The sequence below is a fragment of the Ammospiza caudacuta genome, chromosome 1 (assembly GCF_027887145.1).
Source record: "Ammospiza caudacuta isolate bAmmCau1 chromosome 1, bAmmCau1.pri, whole genome shotgun sequence".
NCBI lineage: Eukaryota > Metazoa > Chordata > Aves > Passeriformes > Passerellidae > Ammospiza > Ammospiza caudacuta.
In genome coordinates, this window is record NC_080593.1 from 140,538,966 (window position 1) to 140,564,208 (window position 25,243).

The 25,243-nt window shown below is 34.3% G+C and overlaps 1 protein-coding gene across 3 annotated transcripts in view; it reads left to right on the plus strand.

The window, feature by feature from the left end:
- Nucleotides 1-25,243, plus strand: part of CSMD3 (CUB and Sushi multiple domains 3) — a 586,238-nt gene that overhangs the window by 440,304 nt on the left and 120,691 nt on the right. For all 3 annotated transcript variants that reach the window (XM_058820586.1, XM_058820594.1, XM_058820602.1), the window contains one exon: nucleotides 6,455-6,571. In XM_058820586.1, the coding sequence (XP_058676569.1) occupies nucleotides 6,455-6,571 (117 nt within the window). The remainder of the gene's footprint in view (nucleotides 1-6,454; nucleotides 6,572-25,243) is intronic.

A 25,243-nucleotide genomic window follows, 5' to 3' on the forward strand; every position in this document is an offset into this window, starting at 1 on the left:
GATGATTCCAGTATTTGACCACTCTTTCTGTAAAATACTTCCTTCTTAATTCTAACTTGCATCTCCCTTGACGCAGCTTGAGACTGTGTCCTCTTGTTCTGTCTGTTGTCGCCCGGAGAAAGAGACCGACCCCCAGCTCACCACAGCCACCCTTCAGGAAGTTGTAGAGAGTGATGAGGTCACCCCTGAGTCTCCTTTTCTCCAGGCTGAACAACCCCAGCTCCCTCAGTCGTTCTTCATATGGCTTGTGCTCCAAGCCCCTCACCAGCCTCGTTGCTCTCCTTTGGACACGCTCAAGCATCTCAACGTCCCTCCTAAAGTGAGGGGCCCAGAACTGGATGCAATACTCCAGGTGAGGCCTCACCAGTGCTGAGTACAGGGGAAGAATGACCTCCCTGCTCCTGCTGGCCACACCGTTCCTGATACTGGCCAGGATGGCATTGGCCCTCTTGGCCACCTGGGCACACTGCTGGCTCATATTCAATCGACTGTCAACCAGCACCCCCAGGTCCCTTTCCACCTGAGCACTGTCCAGCCACACCGTCCCCAGCTTTATATAATTCATTTTCCTCACAGTAGCTAGTAGGACCTGGATTTTTGCTGGTTTGATAATACCAGGGGGTTTTCATTACTGCTGAGCAGTGTTTACATAGAGTCAAAGCCTTTGGTGCTCCTCTTACCATCCCACCAGTGAACAGCCTGGAGGGGCACGCGGAGCTGGGAGGCAGCGCAGCTGGGACAGCTGATCCCAAATCACCAAAGGGACATTCCGTGCCTTACGGCATCATGTTCAGCAATAATACAGGGGGAAGGTTGGCCTGGGGTCACTGATGAGCAACTAGCAAGGTATTGGTTGCTTGATGGTGAACAAGTGTTTTCATCACTGTTACTTGGCTTTCGTAGGTTACATTCCTATTTTATTTTCCTTCTCTTTACAATTTCCAGTTTTACCCTTTCAATTGTCTCACTCCCCCTGCAAGGGGAGATGAGCAAGATGAGCAAGCAGGACTGTGTGGTATTTATTTTCCAGCTGGGGTTAAACCACAATAATATATTAAATTTTATAAACATAAATCATGTCACTAAGTAATTTTTTTTCTGAGTATACTCATTTAGATGAATTGAATACTAGGTATTCAATTCATCTGAGAACTTTTTAGACTGGATTTTGATACAGTGACCCATTAGATAAAAAGCCAGTATCCCATCACCAGTACTTCAAGGCATTTTTCCTTCCTTTTCCAGACTGCATGCACAGTTGCTCTTATTTTTTGATTTTATTTGTAGCTATGTAATCAAATTTATCTGCATGATATAAAGCCATATTGTGCCATTCATTTTTAAGCAGTGTTCCCCATTGATTCCATTGAGAAATGCTGCTTAAAAATGGATAGTGCAACATGGCACTTAAATCTGCAAATACAATTAAATTATATTAGATCTTAGCTGTAGGAGCTAGAAAGTAGTGATCTGAAAGCAAGAGTAGGAATTTAAAACTTCAAGCTGCATTAAAAAAAAACCCTTGATAGCAAAATATTCATTTTTAAAAGAAAATTACGAGATTTGAAGTTGATCCTCATGCTTAGGTAGTCCATTCTTCACTTTTTTGTATTACTCAACTTTCACCTTGTGCATTCTTTCTTTTGGTTAAACTGCAAAGGCCTGATGAAAAACATATGAGCAATAAGCACATGACTGGGGCTCTTAACATTGTACTGTTTAGCTGGAGGCGCAGAAAATTTGACTTTATAGCAGTAGTTAGGCATCGATAACGAGAACCTATTGTTCTGCTGGGTGATTTTCCCTCTGTGGTTTTCAACTACATTTCTTTTACAACTACTGAAATTTGAGAAAAGATATCGTTGTGATGGTAATGCATTTTATATTGCATTCTCTATTTACTAACACACTGCCATAATGAGGTAGGATGTAGTTCTTTGACAAAGGTAAATAAATACCAATGATCAAGGTGGGTAATCTTCCAGATTAAATGCTTGCCAATTTACATACAGAATGGGTGATACTCTATTGCTTTTGTGATAAGATTTGTCAAGGGCTACAGGGGATGTTGTTTTACAAGACAAGATAACATTAGGTTCAGTACACACAGCAACTTTTTACCATTAATGCTAAAAATGTTTTAAGGAAATAGGGAGAAATGCATCAACACACTGATCTTTATCACATTCTTAACAGAGTCAAGTCCCTTGCCCTCCCCCTAGTGCTCCATTGCTGACCCTGGAAAGCAGGACAAGGACAGCATACTGCATAAAATTTTGGTGAATAAACTAGAATAAGCTAGATCATAAATAAATACATAAAGGAGTACATTATTTCAGAGTCTAAGCAAACATTATTAAAAAATAATGAAATACTATTGGAGAATTGCATTAGAAAATATCAGTTGCCTCCTGAAGGGTTTTTTTTGCTGGTTGGTTGATTGGTTGCATTATTTTGTTCTGCAGGATGTTTTACATTCAGGGGAATGGTTCTCAGTATTTGTTGCATTTTTTGTTTGTTTTAACAATTTATATTTGTGGGTGAGATGGGTTTGCTAGATTATTATTATAGCTAGACTTTTCAATGCAGACCATAATAATTAGACAAGTTGATTTTCACAATTTATAAGTCTTTGACTTTCTATTCATAAGGATACTAAACAAATCCTTGCACTATAAAACTGAAACCAACACAGTAAGACCTACTTAGCTGAATTAGGCATTAGTGAAAGTCAATGGATAGCATTGTAGCAATGGAACTTTTACATCTATCCAAACAACTTGATGCTAGCTGTTTGTTGGAGGCAAAAAATATATGTTTGCATCAACTTAATGTTTTCAATTCACCTTAGCTATGGTTTCATGTCCATCTTTGATTTCTGAGCATTAATGTTTAGTGTAGGTCAGGGTAAAATATCTTCTTCTTGAAACTTTTTGAAATTTTAGATAAAGCATTTCCCAAAATGCAAGGAAGGAAATACAGTCAGTGAGCTCTCTCAGCTTACTAAAATACCAAGCAAGTCTCTTCCCCCTCCCTGACACATTCAGAAAAGTCTTGAAGGACCGTCTGGCTGCTATAAGAGTTTAATTGTTCACTACCTAATGATTTACAAAATTTAACATTTTCTCAGCTTGTAAAGGTCAACTGGATGCTTACATCTTGAACAAACTTCCCTTTAGACTAGTTGTTTTTGAGACGCAGGAATGTGAATTATTGTGAAGATAAGAGTCATTACAGAAGCAGCTGGAAAAGAAGGGATATAATAAGGGGAAAAATAAACTCAGAAAGGTCTGAGTGAAAAAAAAAAATCCAGAATGAGAAGACCAAGGAAAGAAATTCAAGGAAAGAAATGCTTAACACAAGTATTAAATTCTTACTGCTGACTGTATATTGCATATGCCAGAGTGACAAATGGTTCATGTCTAACTCTGGTTTGTACTGAGTCCATTGTAACAAAGGCTGAAGTCAAGTGTTGTTGAAAGACCTTGTACCTAAAAGATTCTCACTGGAAATCCTGCTTAGACTAGTAGTGTGTGTCCACTCCCCTTGTGTGAATATGCCAGCTCCTCTTGTGTGAACATATATATGATCATTTAAGTCCAGTACAGATGTATGTTATTTTCATGGAATTCAGCGTGTGGGAAGAATGTTTAGATGTTTCATACAAAGTGTCATATAAACATTTTAATTATCAACTGTAAAAGAAATTGGATATATATTCACCTTTTAGAGACTTGGAAGTCATTTTAACCATAATTCAGTACTAATGAGAACTCTCCGATTTTTGAAGATGCTGGATAGTTTTTTTCTTAATTTGCAAAAAATTGTTGGGTTTAATGACATCTAGATATCTGTAAGCACTTTTCAATAAATATATTGACTTTCTCAAAAAAATTAGTGAATTTTTTGTATCAGCTGTCATAATATTATCTTGACACTTATCATGACATATTTTGTCTAGATCTGTATATTGGTAAACATATTTTGCTCTGATTTAAGCATACTAGTGTAAGAACCCTTTTTTACAATTAAGATAATGCCTTTATTAATTGCAGAACCTGTAAGAATAGGAAAGAAACAGAGTACATAAAAATTATTTTTCTTTAAGAGTAAAGGTCCACAATATGCTGAGGACTGTATTTAGCTCTTAATTTCTTATTTTATTTTTAAAGTACTGCCTTTATGTACAAAGACTTGAAGTTTCATTAAGGGTGAAATTATGTTCCTTTTTGTGTCAACGCCATTGACTTTAGTGGAATTGTAGTTTTACCCTAAATTTGCATATTATTTCTGCTGATTAAGAAGGTGTAATAATGATGTGAATGCAAGAGTGGGACCGTGGTACTGGTGATTGTAGCTTAATCATTCAATTGACAAACAGTAAAGAGGGACATGGAGTTAGGGATAAATTATTTTTTTTAGTCTTATTTTTCTTATTGTAATGCTTTTGTGGCTTATATTCTTCCATATTCACTTCTGTTTAATCCAAAATCTGGAATAGAAAATCTTGAGTACTTCCAAGCTGGTAAACAGATCTGATTTTGTCACAAATATTTGCCACATTTAAATAGTGAATGTTTCTTACTTTGTGTTTTTCCAGTAACTCATTGTAAATAAGTGTCTGCAAATGAGCCTTGGCCAAGACAATTACTGCTTCTTGGAAAAAGTCCCAGTAGTTCTATTATCTAAATGTGTTTTCACAAGAGATTATGAATTCTAACATTTCACATGGTGGTGGATTGATGGAAGGCGCTGAGAATTACTCTTTTAGCCACAGAGGGCAATATTCCATGTACATGTAGAAGTCAGTGCTTACTCTGTGTGTCAGGGTGTGTGCCCATCCCTGTCCTGAGCCTCACCAAGAGCTCATCTTGGTCTGGTTCCTGATGGATTTGCTGAGCTCCAGTATATCTGGACATGTGCGTGCACGTGCCTCATCTGCCTCATGCATACACATATGCTCAAGCAGAAGCCACAACCCTTCTGTTGACAAATTTCAAATACCGTGACTTTCACAGCAATCCATTAAATAATTTCCAAATCTGTATTCAAACTGGAGCAATAGGTGCCATCTGCTCCTGTTTCAGGTACACAGCCCACAAAACTCTGAAGTTACACCATAGGAAAGGAATCCATGCTAATGCAAATTGCATAAACCTGTTCTCAAATTGCTGGGGCCTTAACTTGCTACATTTTAAAGATGTTGTTGTTTTCATGATATACTCCACCAAACATTTTGAGTGAACTAACTAAAAGTAGTGTTAAAATATGTTATTTGTAACGACTCTAATAATTGTCTTGATTTTAGTATGATAAGTATTGAAATAAAGTCTTCTGGAATAGTAGTAAGAAAACCATCTTTTCCTTATTTAATATAATTAATGAAGTATTAATATTTTGAGAAAATGCCACAAAAAAAACCCCAGATATGTTTAGTAAATTAAACATTGAGTACTACTTCATTTATAAATTCATGTCTTAACAGGAAATAATTTTTTTTAAATAGATAAGTTAACACTAAACTCATTAAAAAGAGTTTTAACAAAGAGAAAAAATATTCTGAAGAGCTGCCATAGTCTAGAAAATAGATTAGGGTTAAATCTAAATTAAAACCCTAAATTACAAAGTCTCTGTGACAAGCAGGTAATAGACATAGGAAACCACTAACATTGAATAATATATATGCACCTATACATCTTATGAAAAAAAACAAAAAACTAAATAGCTGTTTCTTACTTGACATTTTTGAATAATGCCAAATACCAAGTTTTGTAATAAACCTTAGAAAAATACATTGTTGTGATAAAAAGCATTTGTATCTATCTTCTATTTGATCAAGTACTATGGCTGTGGCAGCATAAACATGATGTTTCTGTGATAAAGAAAAGTATGTGCTCATAACTTTTTATATAAAAAGTTATAAATAATTGAGATATAAGTAAGTGGTACATCATGTTCAGTGAAGAAAACCTGACTTTCTTATATCATTAGTTGTAGTTGTACATTATTTTGGATGGTGAGTGTATTGGCATGATAAGAATTTACTAGTGTGTAGAAGGGCTGTGTAATCTATGCTCTTAACATCGTATAAAGCATCATAGGAATGAATAATAGTTTTGTATGCTGTAAATAATATCATACTGCATATAAATGACATCATTACTTTTATTAAGAAGGTTTATAAATTTTAAAGAAAAAACAATCGATCTGGAAATCTTTAGAGTGCCATCAATTCTCATTTGATATATGAGAAAATTGCACATACTCCGTATGTCACAGGATGTACAAATTTAATCCAGTTTAGAAGGGTAATAAAATTTCCTGTAATATCATATACCAACATACAACAAATGCGCCTGCCTGGGGACTCTGCGTCACTCTGCTTTGTAACACAATTTAAACTGATTTTTTAATGATATTACATTTTTAAAAACCAATTATCTTCACTTTCTAGCACCCTGTGGAAGCCGATCAACAGGTTCTGAAGGGACTGTATTATCACCAAACTACCCCAAGAATTATAGCATTGGTCACAACTGTATTTACTCTATCACTGTTCCTAAGGAATTTGGTAAGTAAGTCTGGTCTCATTAATATCTTTTTATTGCTTGGATACTTTCAACAATCCTGGATGATTTGTATGCTTGCGTTTACATAAAATTATTAATGCGTATAAGCTGTTTTAAGCTGATACTTCTATTACCACTTTTATCATTTTATAGTGCATTATTTTCTCAAAACACTTTTGTTGGCATTTATCTCTTGAAATTAGTGTTCAGTATTTTTGTCTCACTGTGATAACTACCCTGTAACTTAGAATACTACTGTGATGCTAACCAAATATATTTGTGCTACCACTTCATGTTTCTTTTCACCCAGGGTCATGTGCCTATGCTCTAGAAAGTGAAGCATAGCTCCAGTAAGTCCATGTAAGCAGGGGAAGAAATTTTTATCTTAAATATTTGGTAGCATTGCTCTTATAACCCTTGGTTTCTCTGCATCATGAGGCAATGGCATAGTCTTTGTTGACAAAGGAAATTAGAGCAGCAGGTTTCTGCTCGGGTTTTGTAGATTCTCTGATCCTCCATCAAAACTCCATCTCCATACTAACACTTTTCTGTTGACTAGACAAATATTTTAATGGTGTCTTCTGTCCCATACAAAGACAGTTTGCCTCCCTGGATTTATGAATTATTCTATCTCATTTTGTTGTCTGTGGTACCTGCTGATGGGTTTTTTGTTCACTTTGACTTCTTGGTAATCAGTATGCCACATATTGAGAATCATTTAAGCTTTAAATATCCATGCTGTGGTTTCATGCTTGGAAAATCAGGATTTCATTATGACCCCCAGCTCACATTTCAGTTTATCAAATAACAGGTACCTGGGGATGGGGATGGGGATTTCTTAACCTTCCTTCATGTTGATTCTGCAAACATCTTAGCCAAATTAAAGACAATGCGTCAGCTGCTGTGTGTCCATCTGCCATACTCACGATATCTGAACTCCCTTAATATCCAATTAGCTTATTCTTGGGTATAGTGTAGAGGTGCATAGACTACTACAAAATAAATAGATTTTTAAAAGTATTGCTTCCAAAGTCATGCCAATTTCTCCTTATTCCAAAAATATTAAGAAAAAATTAACCAGATGTGCACAATTTTTGGTTTATTTCTAGCTATTAGAAGCATGGATTTTGACACATCTAATCATTTCTAGATAAACTGAAAAGTTTATATCCTCCCATTTCCATCAAATCTGAAGTTACTCATTGAATATCATTATAGTGGTGCTCAGTTTTTGAAACAGATGTCAACATGTAAAGCCTTAAAATAACTACAATAATGGATTCAAAATGTGTAGTTTTGTGATTTCCAGAAACAAACCAGATTTCCAAAAACAGCACATGGAAATGCAAAAAAATCCCACTGCTCTGCATAGTTATTTATTTGGAATAGTTTGAGAAATACTTGTTGTCTTACACACTAAGCAAGATAGTAACAGTATTAAGGAATTCTGTTTAACTGTTTCACAGTGATTAGACAAAACAATGCTGATGCAAATAAAAATTCTTAAATATGCATAACCTTAGCATATAAGGATTCATTGTCATATTGTGGAATATAAATGTCATAGAATGCCTAAGCCTTTTGTCTGTTCTACTTTGGGATAAACCTTTATTTTTTTTTTTTTGTATTTAAATAGTGTATTTTGACAATTAGTTCAGGTACATGTAGAATATATCATAGATGATATTTGATCCACTTTTGTGAATGCAGAACACAAAAGTCTATTGAAAGAGAAAGGTAAAAAAGGTATCTGGCAGTAACCACTCAAAATGAGGATGACATGACACATTGAAGCAAGTGCCAAAACATATATTTCTGTTTTAGCTGTTTTTTTCCAATGATGCTCATATAGAATAAGCAGTATTCCTCACACCCAGAAGCTTACATTTTAAAATCTGAATGTTTCTTTGAATTGGACAGTGATGTGCAATTTTTTTTGTAAGTTATTAATACAGATTTTTTCCTTACCTGGGCTCTTTCTGCAAACTGTCTTTAATAAAATTATTCCAGCAAAAACCATTAGGAAGAGCAAATTTTGACAATTGATTTAACTGAATTTTTTTACATTCAGTGTAATTATTTGTCTCAGTCTGAAATTTTACAGTATGAGTAATGAATGTGTTTTATCTAATAGCTTTTACCTCTCACTCATCAAAATATATTTAAGTTCAGAGAAGAATAGCCATAAAATTGCAATGCTGAGGTCTTTCAGATCAATTTTAGTAAGTAGAATCTTTTCTTCTGTTAACTCTGTTGTTTTGGGTCCTGATAGAAGATATTGCATTAAGAGTCTTCACTTGCAATTGTTGGTATGTAGGGATCACTCACTGACAAATGGTCACAAAAAAATCTGACCTTTGTGGAAAAAGACGTAAGATTTCATATTTAATTCACTTGGTAATATGCATCACATCGTGTAGATTTGACAGAGATTACTTGAGACAAAAAAGAGTCAAAATAATCTTCATGAGAATGAAGGGGTGTGGGAAACCAGGACTCCTGTGTGGCTAACCAGTATGATTGAGCAGAAGCCATTTCCTGTTTACATTATGCACTTATTTATAGATTCTACAACTACTGCACACGCTGATCACACCTTTCTTGACTGATGCCTCTATCCTGTCCACGCATTCTGCAGAAACTCTTCAGAGTATGGGATTGGTTACAGTCCAGGTGCCTCACAACTCCCTGTTATCAAGTTCTTGTGGTCTTGATATTCTGTTTCTCAGCCTCTTCTTTCTTATTTTAGAACAGTTTATGTCTTTGTAAACTTGATGCATTCCAGAGGGCTCTGCTAAGAAGAACTACTAGCAGTATGGCTGGCGCACAAGGCAGTCTAAGTTGTTCAGATGCATTGCTACAAAGGGGTACTCCAGCAAAGCTGCTGACATATGATAATTTAATTTCCCTAAAGAAAACAGCGACAAATCTGTCAGCTTCTCTGTGGCTCCAATCTTCAAAGTGAAATACAGCAATCAAATATTTGCTGAATGGAAACTCTTCAAGAACTGGTTTTGGCATCCAATACAGTATATGAGAACTTAAAACAAAGAACAGTTAGAGAAAAAAACAAAAGTGAAAACCTGGTCAATAGAGACAAAACCCACAAACAATGTAATAATATATTCAGTGTGTAGAAGGGAACTCATAGGCCTGGATTAGTTTTTGATGGACTGAAAAGAAAACCTATTTCATCTGCAGCTTCTTGGGTTCTCAAGTCAAAAATTCTGTGGAAAAGTCATTTCAATGTGGACTTTTTCCCAGTGTTTCATTATTCTGTCATGCAGAATCACAGCTGCAATATTTCATACCATGACAGGTTTAAGCTACAAGATAAATGATTCACAAAAGCACACAGTGTGCCACAGGCAAAATCTTCTGTAAACATGGAAAATTCAGCTTCTTATTTGACACTCTCCTACTGATATTTAAAGTGGTGTAATGACTGTTAATTGTTCAGTCCTGAAATACAGCTTTGGTCACAATTAAAATGCAGATGTTTGAGATTTTAGTTATTTTTCCCTGATGGACATGATCTAAATTTTATGCTCTGCTCTGTATAATGGTGTCATCTATGCTTCTTTTTAAATTAATATTTTTAACAGTAAAATCGATTTTATATCAGCTGGCCTCAGCAAATGGCTTTCCTTTTTGTTAGAGTAAAAAGATAGATTGAACATTCATGGTAAGGTATGTAAGTGTGGCTTTGAGCTACGCTACCACAAAATAAATATGTTTTCTCAGTTGCCATCAAAAATTATGAAATGTAAGCAGAGCTATCTTTTCTCACCTAAAAGCTGAAACATTAATAGGGAAAATGTATAGTTTCCATGGAAACATTTGATTTACATCTACATGAAAATATAATAGAAAATACCAAGAATTTTATTGATAAGAATGATATTTTGGAATAAGACTTCTTAGAATTATGGCAATGAACATAGATCCAGTTTGCTTGCTGTAAACAGGGAAATTTAATTCCACTATTCTCTTCAGTTCCTGAATAACTGGCTTATATTCGCAGACACATTTATGTCATTTTCAGCTTTTGCTTATGTCTTGTCTTGAATTTCTAAGAGACAGACATGAGTTATTCCATATTAGCAACAAAGGAAAGAAAGAAGTAGAACCAAACAGCTGAACTTTGGGATTATTGTTATTATTAATAATGTCCTTGAAGGAATAATTTTTTACCAGTTACTGGAAGGTAAATGTACAGATTTTAGTCTGCCAGTGAAGATACACACTGATCAAACAATGGTGTCAACATAGGCTTTCTGTTAGACAGCTCACTGCATCTACAACTGTTAGACCCCTTAACAGTCGTGTCACAGTAAAGTTATTTCAGTAGTTTGATTTGATTACAAACTCACATTACATTTGGAAAGAAAAAGGTAGGCAAGGACAGATCATAAGTGGCAGAATGTGCCAAATGACAACCTCACATCAAGATGGAATGAGAACCAAAATTCTATTTATGATAATACTTATCTGAATTAGAGTCAAACATCTGTACATCTACAGATGTACATCTACAGTAAAAGCATTTTAGTAACTTGAATCCATCATCACTGCTGTGTACATCTTAATATAATTTAAGAAATGTGGCAGATGCATATGGACTGCCATTTTTTAAATGTGGAGGGTTTAAATCTCCATCTTAGGTAAAAATGGATGGAAATGTCTGGCTAAATAACTTGCATCAATATTTTTAAGCATAAACTAAACAATTATTGAATTAAGCAATAGTTTACTGAAAGGGAGATAGAAATGAATGAATATTTTCTAAAATATCAAAATGTCGCCATAGGCAGGAATCTGATTCTGCTCCTACCCTCTTTTTATACAAGCAAACACTTCAAAGCTGCGGGACTGCACTGTTCAAACAATGATTACTTGTCAACAAGATGGAGTGAAGCCACAAAGACTGCTCCAAAAGCTTGAGTGTCCAACTGTGTAAAGGTTCAAGACACTAATTTCAGAAGAAAGAGACAGCGATCCAGCTTGCACCCTATATTTTATAAGAACAAGTCAGCTCACCTCACCTTTCCTTCCCAAAAAGAAAATTACTTCAAATCAAAATGACTTCCAAGAAAAGAGACCATTTATTTATTTTCTCTTTTTTCATGTAACCATAAAACTATTTTTAAAGAAAAAAATAATCTATATTTTTGTATTTGTTTGCAAAATTTTTGCATTAAAACATAAAAACTGACTATCACAGGGCACTTCATATAAAAACTAAAAATATTTTAAAAACATTTATCAGTTAATCCAGAAATTTAATGAAATCAAATTTAGTTGAGTAATTCAGTTTTCTGGTTTGTTTTCTCAGCTTTCTAAAGTATAGAGTGATCATCATGGAATACTGAGGGTGTACATACAAATATTTATTGTGAACAATAGGAAGAAGTACCTTCTGTATAAGTAATACCAATACTTGATAGAAAATTCACACCTCATCCTTTTTTCTTGGTATTCTATTATCTCTGTTGCCATGTTGTAATTTCTCTTACCACCATTCTGATACTGCAGTTTCAAGGATCTTGTACTAGTTAGACTAGGATGATTCTTAGTAAATTCTTGAAGCTAAACTTCAAGAGCTCAGCTTTAAAAAATTTGTAGTAGTCCTTTTCTTCAGTTTTCTCCAGTCAGCTGATTAAGTTTCATTCAAAAGTACATTAGCAGGAGTTTCATCCATGGTAGACTTTAGAAAACCTGGCCAGCACTGAGAGATCATTGCGCAAAGGATATCAGCCAAGCACAGAAGTACTTTTCATCCCAGAGATAATAAGCTTAATAAAGATAATATTTATATGTAATATTTAATTACAATTGCTGAAGTAATTATTTTTAATGAATGAATGAAAGTGAGTGTTTCAGTATGGAAGCGTTCACATTGGTGTAAATGCTGCTTTATGTTAATTTAACTCATTGCCAGAATATTGTTTGAATTTGAAAATTCTCTGAGTGGATGTAACATGGTAGGTATATGTCTTTTCATTTGACTCTTTTTCAAATTTAATTTTGAGAGTTAATGAAGAGAACTGAAGAGGGTTAAGCATGGAGTCAGGCTGATTAGGGCCAGAAAAATGTGTAGATTGTGTTCATTGTGCTTGAAATAAATTAATGCACCCTCCTACCATAATAGAAATTGAATATTCTCCATGTTCATTCAATGTGCATTGAATGACTGAGTATGAATTTATTTTCCACTATTACTTTGATTAAATATGATAAACGGACAATTTTTCTGAAATTTACAATGCATAAAATTAACCATACAAAGTAATGGTTCATTTCTTCCTTAAAGTAAGAAAACTGTATAGCTATATAATGAATACAGTAAATTGGTAGAATCTGACTCATTGTATTCTGCACAATTTAGCAAGAAAAGAATGTAGTGGTGTTGAGCCAGAAATAAAAAGCTTTGAAGTCTATCTTCTACATACTAAATGGACATGAAAATCTTAATGAAAAAAAAGAGTCTTCATCCATAAATGTAAATTCTGGACTTTTGGAGTTGGATGCAGCAACGGGATTTGTGTTTTAATCTGTATAATCCAAATGGGTATGATTTAAATCTGTGAATGTCTAGAAGTGCAGTTTTAGGCTTGCAGGCAAAGCAAATAGGTGTGTATACATGCAATTGAATCCTATGCTGGAATACATTTCCTCTTGTTTTAGTTATACACCTAATTAGATAACTTATCGAAGCCATTCAGATCCTTGCTCTAATCAACAAATAGAGATACGAATTCCCATGGTGTGATTCAACCCATCTAAAACATCTATCTGCAATTTTTGAAAGAACATCATTTATTTGTAATTTAAAAGAAACAACAAAGCCTTATTTTATCATATTTCCTCTGGCATTAACGAAGGATTAAATGAATCAGAGAACATTGCATATGTGATCTCCATCCATCCTGCAGTCCCATTGCACACACAGAACTTCATGATTTTATCGTATGCATATGTTGTAAAGCTGGCAATTTCTGATACATTTCAGGGAGCAATCATTTAGTGCCTGGGGATTGGTTGATTCAAATTCAAGCTATTAGTGATTCCTCACCCTCAAATGGTGAGGTGGAGGTGAACAAAATGTCAACCTAATGGTGGAGGTGAACAAAATGTCTAATAATGTCCTATTATTAAGTGTTGTTGGACACAAGAAGAATTTGAGGTGATGGACTGCATTATGTTGGTTTTCTACAGGTACAGGAAGCCATGCCCTCTAGTTTGTCTTCAGAATGAATACCTAATGGATTTATGAAAAGGGAAAATGAAAGGCAGGATTAATTATATGCTGGAAATAATTTTATGTGAGTTTTTGGGAGGAACTTTAGTGAGTATTAGGTATTCTCTTCTCTAGAATAGACAATATATGTACCTAAAACTGCTATTTAAAACATTAATATTTTCATTATTTGGTATAAAAATAGTTGTAGCACAGGTATTTAAGTTAAATATAAGAACTGTGAAATTATTTATCCTTTAATGAAAGAATTTATTCTTTTGAAGAATATTTTGCTAGTTTTAACAAGGTTGTGCCAAATATTTTTATTTTTCATTGTATTTAAAAACAGAACAATAATACTGACTAATTTTTTTTTTTAATAGGAATGGTCCAATGGTAAAATATTATCTATCAGACATACCTGATAGATAGTGAATATGTATTTTTGTTATAATTTCAAGTATACATGGATTACTGTGCTACAGGCTTTCCATAGAATAGCTGGAGCTTGCAGCCTAAGATTTTTTTTTAAGAAGAGAGGTGAGCATTAGGTGTATAACTATTAACTTCTGGTTTGATTTTCTAATTCAAGGACAAAGTTGTGTCATTGAGATGCTAACAATATAAATTACAGATATACCAGAAGGTCATTTTGCATCACTTTCCACTGAACTATGAATCTCCTAGGTTCTGAGAGGAAGAATTAGATGATTTTACGCACTCAAACTCACAGCTGGGGAGTACTTCATTCATTGGTTCAGTGCTTAACATGCTTGCCAAGTGAGCAGATGCCAATAAAAAAGTCACCATAGGGTGACATTTAAAGGACCTCAAACTATTCAATGTATTTTTGAAGTGAAATTTAAAGAATATAGTTGATTCATATGATCTGAAGTCACTTTTTTCAGTGCTGTTTTTAGATTTTTTCAATAAAAATTATTAGTTTTGGCTCAAATATTAATGATGTGTTTGAACATAATAATGACCAATTAAATACAGACGACAAAATAGCTTAAGCTATTGGGTTTGACTATAAACATATGGCACCAGTAGAGCTGCCTTTTTAATGCCCTAAACCCAAAGTCCAATAAGACCACATCTGTGGTCTTCAAAGAAATTCACAGTTCCCAAATAAGTAAAATAATTTCGCTGTAATGTGATTGAATTGATGCAAGATTTCTTAAGACTTTTTCTCGTTTGGTTTTTTTTTTTTCCTAATATTCTAAGCACTATGACTCCAGCTGCTCAAAATATGTAATCATCAAATCTTGTTCACAGAAAAGGCTGTTATTAAAATAGCTGAAATTAGTCTGGATTTCTGGTTATTCCAAATATTGGATGAAAGACTACATTACAATCATTGCTTAAAGCTTTTAAACACATGTTACTGTCCCAAGGAGGAGACTGAATGGTGACATATATTCTGAAACAATTCTGTTTTCTATTTGGTTTACTTCTTGGGACAAGATTCCAGTACTTTGGAAGGACAATAGCAAAATCTTGAATCTCCATTTTTTAGGACATCTTATAATAAAGTTATATTAATAATGAAGGCATAATTTTTACTGTTAATCTTTTCATGAGTAAAAAAGCTGCTTTCTCAGTCTTCCAGCCTGGGCAGTTGTAGGGACCAGGCATTTCTTTCTCTTGGGTTTTGTGGTTCTTTGGTTTTAGCAGTTTGGGGTTTTTTGCTATGTTTCTCCCCCTCCACTGCATTTTCCTATTTTGTAGCTCCAAAAATCAGTAGGAAAATCATCCTAAGAGAACAACTGCAGAAATGCCTCCTCCCTGATACATTTTTCACTTGTTGGCAGTAAAAGACAGAGAGACTTGGAAAGAGATACATGAAAAGTTAGTGTGACCATGGCCAAGTTTCCACCCTGAAATATTCTGGTATATTTCAGGGAAGGAGCTCATTAGGATCAGACTAGGATCAAGGAACTGCAAAAATTTCTTTTACAAAACACCTTCTGCTTATTAAATGGTTCACTGTTAGGCCCTGTTTACATACTTTTAATCCATATTTCTTACTTTTCCTCTTCATTATATTCCTTTGGATATAAGCCAATTCTCTCTCAAGTAAGATTACCTTTATTGACTCAAATATTTGTACTCACCACTGGGTACACAGATGCAAATTTCAAAGATACTGGATTTCTCTCAGTGATTTCTATTTAATTTCCTTTGTTTAGAAAACAAATAAAAAGGTCTTTGCAGTCCCCACTATATTTTGCTTTGCATTTCTTCAGTATGTATTCCTGACTGCAGAACTGGCTGATTATTCCACTTACTTAGAAAGCGAATCTCTGAACAATCTGTTTTACTGAAAAAAGGGGAGGGGGGTGTTAGCCACTTGCTGTTTGTATCCAGTTATTTATTTATAGTAATTTTATAGGAAATTTTCTAGTTGAATTTTAGATAGAGATGAATTGCATCTGCTCTGATAATGAGTAAATTTCAAGAAAATGCGAATAAATTCTCAAAGAGGGAAATAAACAAATTTGGAAGTTGGCAGTTGCACATATTTTGAGGCAAAAAGTGACCCATCTCTTTATAGAAGTTTATAACATTAATTGCATTTTGGGAAGTCATTGAAAGACTGTCAAAACACGGCTATTTGGTGAGGCAAAATTACTTTGAGTTGTTACTTAATGAAAGTGTTGAATTTCTGGTTTTGGAGGCCATCATGGAATCAACTGAAGGATGGCAGCCCTATTGTTTCTGAGAGGTAGAACCTGGGGCATGTCAATAAGGCAGGAAACTGGAGGAGAACCATATAGTTTGATGATTACAAGGGATGAATAGCAAAAGAAGGAATGGGAAGAGTAGGAAAAGTGGTATGTACATATATATATAAATATATATATTTGGATGCAAATACATGTACATATACCTATATTTTGTGAAAGGGTAAAGCCTCCCTGAAACCAACACTTGGGTAATAAGACTTGCCCTCCTCAAACTGATTATATAAGAGTTGCATGAGAAGAAAAAGGCAAACATCAACTTTGTTACTTGCATGGGGTGAGACCATGCAAGAGCACTGGTCTGATAAAGCACCTGTACCACATCTGTCCAGGTCTTGTAAATGTTTGGGATGATGTCAGAGCAATGTGGTTCTCTTGTTGTGACTATCACACTTCAAGTTCCACTCTAACAGTGTGTGTATTAAGTGTAACTTTGGTTGGAATACTTTGCTTTTGCTTCAATACTTGAGGCCTGGAGAGTCCTATCATTTTAAAATACATCTCATAGTAAACACCCGCTTGCACAGTTTAGAAGTAATAATAGACAATAAGAAAAAGGCTTCTAAAAAGCCTGTGTTTTGTAATGTTTCTTATTATTGAATCACCAAATCAAACTTTTGTTTCTTCAAGCCATCTGTTCCTCCTGTTCTCAGCATCCTTTCTCCCATTCCCATTTTCTATAAAGGACTGTAGATCTTGAAATGACAAACTGATTGTTATGCAAGATTTGCTTTCTCCAAAAACAAAAAAGTTTCTCATTTAGGTCTTGAAACCCTCCCTAGATTTTGACTTCACATTTCAGTTATAGACTCAGGCAGACTGGCAACACATCTGTTGCCAGACTGGCGACTGATGAGTGCTTCTATTTACTATAAGGATCATTCTGATGAAGTCCTGCTTCTCGTATTTACTGCCATCAAATGGATGGAACATTTTAACTTTTTCCTTTCACAGGTTTCCTTTATATAATTTTTGATGATTTTTGACTATGAAGGATTATCTCAATGTATTCTCGCTTTGTTTTGGTTTGGTTTGGTTTTTTAGGTTTTTTGTTTGTTTGCTTTTTGGTGCTGTATTTTTTTTTTTTTTTTTTTAGTATTCCACTGGGAGTTCTTTCGGGTTTGCCTACAAATGAAAATAAAAATAATTACTCAAATATTAATTTCATCCATATGACTCAGTAAACTGAAATGATAATTTGTTTCAGATGAATGAAGAGATTAATCATCTGATCTAAAAATTTTTCTTCTGGAATTAAATTTGATAACTGAACACTCCCTCAGAAAATATCACAGTCCTAAATAAGAAAAAAATGCTGATCCTCTCCCCTCTGTCTCACAGCTCTCCTATTTACTGGTAGGATGATAAAAGATAATTATTTTATGTAGAAAGCTGTTGTACTTTTAATTAGTAGCTCTAAATTAGCTGAGAGGTGACTGAAGAAACAGAGCTTTTTCAAAGTGACTTTGCCATTAAATTTAGAACCCTTATTACATAATTAATAGTATGGTTTGAATTAAATCTCCTATCTTAATAAAGTTCTTTTTTATTTTGGAATAATAGTGTTCTATTATTGTATTCTTCTTATTATTACTATTGTTACTCCAGAGTTTAAATTGTTTATTCTTTCTATTATTTATATTACTTAAGAGGTTAGTCTCCCAAAGTATTAGAGAGAGACTTAAAAATAAATTTATCAAAGGAAAACCAGTCTACAAATTTGGGCACCTTACTTAAATACCTCATTAGCCCATTTCATGGTCCCTTGCTACATTTATTTTTTATCATTTTCTTATATTAAAAAGTCACTTCTGCCCAAAACTATAATGAGGGGTTTTGAAAGATACAATTAGTTTGAACTTCATGTAATTTGTGTTTATATAGATAATAGTTTCATGAATGATTTTGTTATTGCTATCACAAAAGTCATCAACAAAACCAATTTTTCTACATCTTTTGTCTCTTTGGGTATCCCTTCTGTTATATACAGGCTACTGTTAAGATCTACAGAAAAGCAACAAAAAATTGCAGGTGTTTCCTTTCTCCTTCAGTTCAGAGACTGTAATAGAAAAAATAGCAATAAACAAAATTCAGATGTTTCACCTCTACCAGGTTTTTCTTTTCAGAACATCTTATTTAGACAGTCAGATGCTATGGAAGTGCTATTGTGGTTTGTTTTCTCAAAGCATGGAAGCAATTGTGTAAGAACACAATGAAGCAAGATTGGAAGATGCTGTCCATGTTCAAGATTACCAAGGTCTTCACATTTCTGTGGTTCAGAACACTTTTGTAGCAGCAGGGCGATGGCCTCCAACTTACTGTCTGCAGTCTAAACTCTTCCACTCATTTTTCTCAATTAAATTGGCCAATGAAGTGATGGATCATGCAACGTGCTCAACTGGTCTCAGAATGTTATTATCTGAGTAGTACCTTCTTCACAATAAAGTACATGTCACTAGTTGTTAGCTCTACAGTCTTGGATTCTTGTCCTGTTCACACACTATTTTGTAAGAGACTCAAGTAAAAACTCTTTGGGTTACAATTACTGGGCCTAAGTGAAAAGCATTCCATCTTATTGCCTTGTTCCTTTCAGAGAATCCTGAGTACTTGCACATCATAACAGTGTTTTATTTAGAAGAAGAAAAATAATATCATTAATTATACTTTCTTTTTTTTTTTTTTTCTCACTACTGTATTGCTCACAGATGTACTTTCAGAGAAGTGAACACATAATTTTGTCTCCCTTGCTCTTCCACTCAGAGTAGATTTGAAGCCACAAGTTTAAACTGTACAAAACAGTTTATTTCAAATCAGCAGCTAGGTCTGCAGCTTTGACTACTGCCTTGGTAAAATAATCTCAGAAAACACAGCCTGTGCAAAGTAGATGTGAAACATACTTCTCTCATTCTTCTGCTTTTATTTAAGTTTATAGCATTAATCACTGATGCATCTGTTAGGCATTATCATAGATTTAAAATGTGTTGTATTATATACCACAAAAATACCTAATTAATAAACATTACTAGTGACCAAAGACCTAGTTTAGTTTTTAAGAAAGACTATATATAGGACTGACATAATGTAGGAAAATGTCTGGACATGTTAATTGAAGAGTTTCACTAGGATGCTTTGAAACTAGTGTACTTTTATATCAAACAATATATTGCCTTATTTATTAGTAGGCTTTCTCTAGGCAGCTTTTATTCAAATTAAACTTCTAATTCTCACTCTAGTCTGTGCTCCAGGTCTGTTAACTCACTCTCAGTCTATTAAACAAAATATAATTACTGCCTAGGGCCAGCTGTATTTTTTTTGTCAAACTTTTTCACTTCAATTGCATTATCACTTCGATCTTCTTTCCCTAGTTTAGAAATGACATTGGCAACATATGAGAGGTATATTTTTCATGCAAGACATTGAGAATGACATTCTTTCAAAAAAAAAAAAAAAAAGAAAATAGTAGCAGTGTCTGTGATTTGGGAAATTTACTCCAATTTAGTGCTCTCACTAAAACCATAAGGCCACTTGCTACCCCATCCCCCTTCCCTCTTGTGAGTGGCTGGAGATAAGAACTGGAGGCTCAAAAGATCATGGTTTGAGATAAGAACAATTTACTGTAAACAGCAATGAGATAAGAATAAGATCAGTAACAGAAACAGTATTAATGACAGAGGGCATAAGAAAAGAAGCAATTCACATGGAAAAGAAGCCAGATGAAAACAGACAGTACCAGATGGCTCTCCCTGCCAGGCTTGCAGGATCTGAAGGAACCCTTCTTCTAAAGGAGCCTTCCTTCCCCCATCCCCTGACAGTCACATGAGGTGGTAAAGAAAATCCTCCTGTCCTGGCCATGCCCCTCCTGGCTACTGCAAAATGTAACCCTGTCCTGGCTGAAACCAGAACACACAGGAACAGAGGCCTTTTTAAATGTGGTGTTACATTTCCTTCCACTCAGCAAAAATACTGAATAATAAGGCGTAAAAAACCATCTGCTTTTTAAGTAGGTAAGAAAATGAGATCAATTCAGCATCTCAGATATAAAATAATAAATCTGAAGAGTATTAAAGGAGTTAAAATTATAAGATAAAATATTTTTTTTTTGTCCACAGGGATAAATAAATCTATGCTACCTTTTTAAACAAATTATAACAATAGGTGTTTGAATTTCAGTTGAATAAAATCAAAACAAATCAATATAGAGAAAAGAAAGTTTGTGTGGTTTGATGCTTCCTTAAGGTTTCTGTGATAGCAGATGTACATAATAGGAATTTTAAAATTATTGCAAGTAATATACTCTAATAATATAAAATAACATTATATAACTGTTTTCCCTCTACTGTTGTGTTGTTGCAGATCCTGAAAGAGCTTTACATGTATGCATGATTCAGGCCAGGATAGAGGGATGAGAGTTGCAGAATGGAAGAAGAGAGGGAGGCAGAGGTTTGAAGCCAGAGGAGAATGATAGTTTATTTAGTGTAATAGGCTCTGCTGATTTCAGAAGAAAGCGGGAAATGTGTTGATTAGGAGAGTTCAGTCCTCTTCCAGCTCCAGGAAAAGTCTTAAATCTCATATTTTATGTGGAATTGTGCTCATTTGTGGGGAAATATGCATGTAAGGTTTTTTCTGTGCAGTTTAAGATCACTCCTCAAGCTGAGCTTCTAGTGTTAATAACTGCCCCATCTTCTGTCTCCAAATTTATTCTTATTATCTTTTTATACATTCAGATACATATTTCCTTTTCTCAAACATGAGAAATCAGCAGATCCCGTCTCCTTCTTCCTCTCTGAGTCTGAGAATGCAGGAATACTATAAGAGGAGAGAGGACAAATCATATTTCTGTTCAACATTTCCTTTGTAGAATTGAGACAAAGGAAGAACCACAGAGGATGGCTTGCAGCTCAGTCTAGACCTGTGGGCTCTGGTTTTTTGAGATAACAGAATGGAACAGCTATTTTCTTCACCTTCATCTGTGGAGGAAAAGGGCACATGTGAGCTTTAAGAACCAGAACTCTTTCCTGTCCTTCCTTACCTCTTCCTTGTTTGCAGAGAGACTCATTTATTCTGCCTTTTCCTCCCTAATGATCTGGATATCATGCCAGGAAATGTAGGATTACATTTGCCATCTCCAGCTCAGACTACCAAAGGAACACCAATAATTCTTGATGAAAAGCAGATAATTCAGTAAAGGCTTAATCTCTGTGGAGACTTTAGGGAGAGTCTCCACAGAGATTAAGGATGAGACAGTAGTGTAAGTCACAAACATTGAGAAGAACTACTATATATTTCAATTAATTCACCCTTTTCAAGTACAGTTAACTGGCACATCTTTGTGTGGTTTGGAAAACCTCCATGACTTTTATGTTAATCACTAATAATAATTTGCTAATAACAGTAAATTTGTGCTATACATATGATGTTGAAATAGAATTTTGTTATTTTTGAGGACTTTTGTAGGTTTGTCTTGTATGGTCATGCTTCTTTACGCTGGGAAACTCGTGTAAAGTTTCTATAGTTTCTATAGCTTATCTAAAGTTCAGTTGCTATAGAAAATGTGGATATATATATATGTGTGTGTGTGTGTGTTTGTGTGTGTGTGTATGTGAGGGAGGGAGGGTTCCTTTTACCTATTGGCAGCTTTAGCAATTTTTCAGTTATATAATTATTCTCTTTATTTTATATCTGACTATGTTTAGTAACATTAATATATCAAGTCCATTTAGTTTCATTGCTCAGTTACTCAGCACCTCTCTGTCCTTAACTCATGCCACTAAGAATATCCCTTTCAATGGTTTACACATAAACCCCTCTCTAGCCTTATTTTGGCATCTAGTCTGTAGTGCACCCAAGAGGCTCATACAGGTGGAATTAATTTTTACTTCTTCCAAGTTCAGGAGCACTAGACAACTGCTTTATTCTGTTGTTTTGAAATTAATCAGGATTTACACAACATGATACTATTAGCAGAAACTCTACTTTGTATTCACAAACAATAATTTTCCTGTTGCAGCATATGATAAGAAGTGTCAACCATAACAGAGAAATGGAACTGATATCACTAAAGATCACTGTTACAGACACAGACTAGACTGAATGTATGAGCAGTAACTGGCAGACAATAAAATGTTTGGAAATGTCAGGGGAGAAACATTCTTTAAAATTGAGACCTCTGCTACTATTTTCATTTAGAAATTACAGTAACGGTGCTAACTCAGACATAGTCAGTGTTATGTCAAACTGAAGTATTACACTGAACAGCAAAAGATCAAATCTTCTAATTCTTTCATGTGAGCTGGTCAAAATCAGTTTAGGTTTCCTTACTGAGAGCAGTACTCCTATCCATGAGTTCTGTAAGATCCTCTCTTTGGGGTGTCATCTTTCAATCTTTTCCTCCAAAAACCTTCTCAGAGATTACTGAATTGCTTCTCCACAAAAAGCCCAACAAACACTCAAATTATCTTGCAGCTTTACTGGACATTTTTCTCAGCAGAAGGGGGCAAATATCTGTTTAGTTGGTGTCTACATGAATATGTTACTTTTAAAATGCTGAGTCAGTTTGTCATTTGTGTTTCTAATTCAACGAATCACAGTGTATTGCTGATTCATCCTAAATACAAAGGAAAAATTCATAATTTTTTTCCTTATCTCCTGTTTGTTGCAAAACTAAACACTTAAATTGAAAGGAGCCATTTAAAGAGAAAGGCTATGTTCCTGTAGGAGGGGCAGATATACATTGCAACAGAAGGTATACTGACTTTTTAAACATTATAGTAAAAGTAATTTTTCTGCTTTTGTCATGTATTAAAACAGCAAAGGGATGATTTGTACCAGATCATCTCTGAGTTTATTATATATAATTTCCATGATTAAGCTATGTTACACAAAAGTCTTGGCTTGCAGAGCTACTTCATATAAAATAATGTATGCACCTTAACTTTAAAATATTTCTAGATTGTGATATTAATTTATGCATTTGTTTTTTTTCAAGGCTACTCCATAGCTGGTTTGAGATGTCTTGAAAGTGACATGCAAAGAAAATTGTAGAAGTGAAAAATTCAAATAATGTCCAAATTCTTACAAAAAAAAAGCCCAAAACAAAACAAGAAAAACCTCACTCTTTCCTCCCCTCCTCCTCCTAAAAAAAATTAAAAAATCTGTAACTTCTGCAATGAAAATGGGTTGAAAGTGTTTGTCATCATACTAGGGTAGTCAAATCTTAATGCAGGTGTCTATTTTGTGAGGAATTCTGAGAATGGCACAAGGTTTTTGCTATCAGTTGATCATTTGACATGGTCAACCCTAAGGACTTGCTGAGTCTCTTTCATTGAGAGAAAACATCACACAATAGTTTCCTGATTCCTGGAGTTATGCCTGAATCCTGTTTATTTAAAGCATAGATTTTCTCCATTGTCATTTATCATTTGGCTGACTGACCATGAACCACCACTTAACACAGTGAATGGGATTTCCAGACTAGGGAGTTAAGATGCATGAGAAATTTGCATTTCTTCTTTCTTAGTGCACACTTTTTATCCTTAATCACCATAGGTACTATTTCTCTAGTGAGAGATTCCTCTGTTTTTTAAAGAAGTTTCTCAAAAATGTGGACTTCTTCCTCTTTTTTATTTTCTTTCCCAAAAAAGAATTAAATATGGTATTGTAATTTCTTCAAAGGAGCTCACAGGAAAAAAAAATTAAGCTAAATCATAAGCAAAGAGAGCATATCATCAGTGGACAAGACATAGAAACAGATTTTTATGGGGTTTTTTCCACTGTGAAATAAAATTTTTATATTTTATTTGTTCAGGTTGTGAACAAAACTCTCCTTTGGAAATATTATTTAGACAGACTACAGAAATTTTTTTGAAACTATGAAAAGTTAATTATTACAGAGTAACTTCAAATTCTGAGAAAGACCTCTAGCTCTAAAATTAGATCTTTTTTTATACCACAAGCAGTAAACATCTGAATACCTTAATTTTTCATTCACAGCTAGAAGAAACCTCTTTTAAATATATTAGAGGAAATGATCTAAAATACCATTTTAAAGCACAATTTTAAATTCTCATTCTGAACAAATAAGTTCACTTCTCTGGGTATTTTGTTTGTTGCGATTTTGCTCAGTTCTTTCAACTGATTTGGTGCTAGAGAAACAGTGAAGTTACGGGAGAAAATAAGGACCATGATATAGCCCATATATGGCTTTTCCAGACTGAAACAGATTCTGATTGGAGACAAAAGAACTATAAAGGTAATTTGGGTTCTGTTACAGTTAATAGGGCTGATTTTCATATTTCCTTGCTCAGTTATTAAGACCTATCATTATAAATGCTGATTCAGCCTTTAAAGTCTCGCCAGCAGGGCACATATGAATAGCACGTTTCAATTTCTGTAATAGCAATGCTTAAACCATGTTAGTCCTTCTGGTGTTTTTTTAAAGGCAAGTGAATTACAACAGTAGTGGACTTGATTTTACACTAAAGCTTACTGATTTCAGTAAATCATTAGGCACACAAAATATCCCTAAGAAGGGAAAATTCAGGGTGAAGAATTATCATCATATTCTATTGTTATTGAAGTAAGTTTTAAAGAGTATTTCTTTATATCCAATAGCTGGCATAATATATAAAATAAATATATTTTTTCCAAGTAAATACTACTTGATCAGTAGTAGCATTAATGGCAATTAC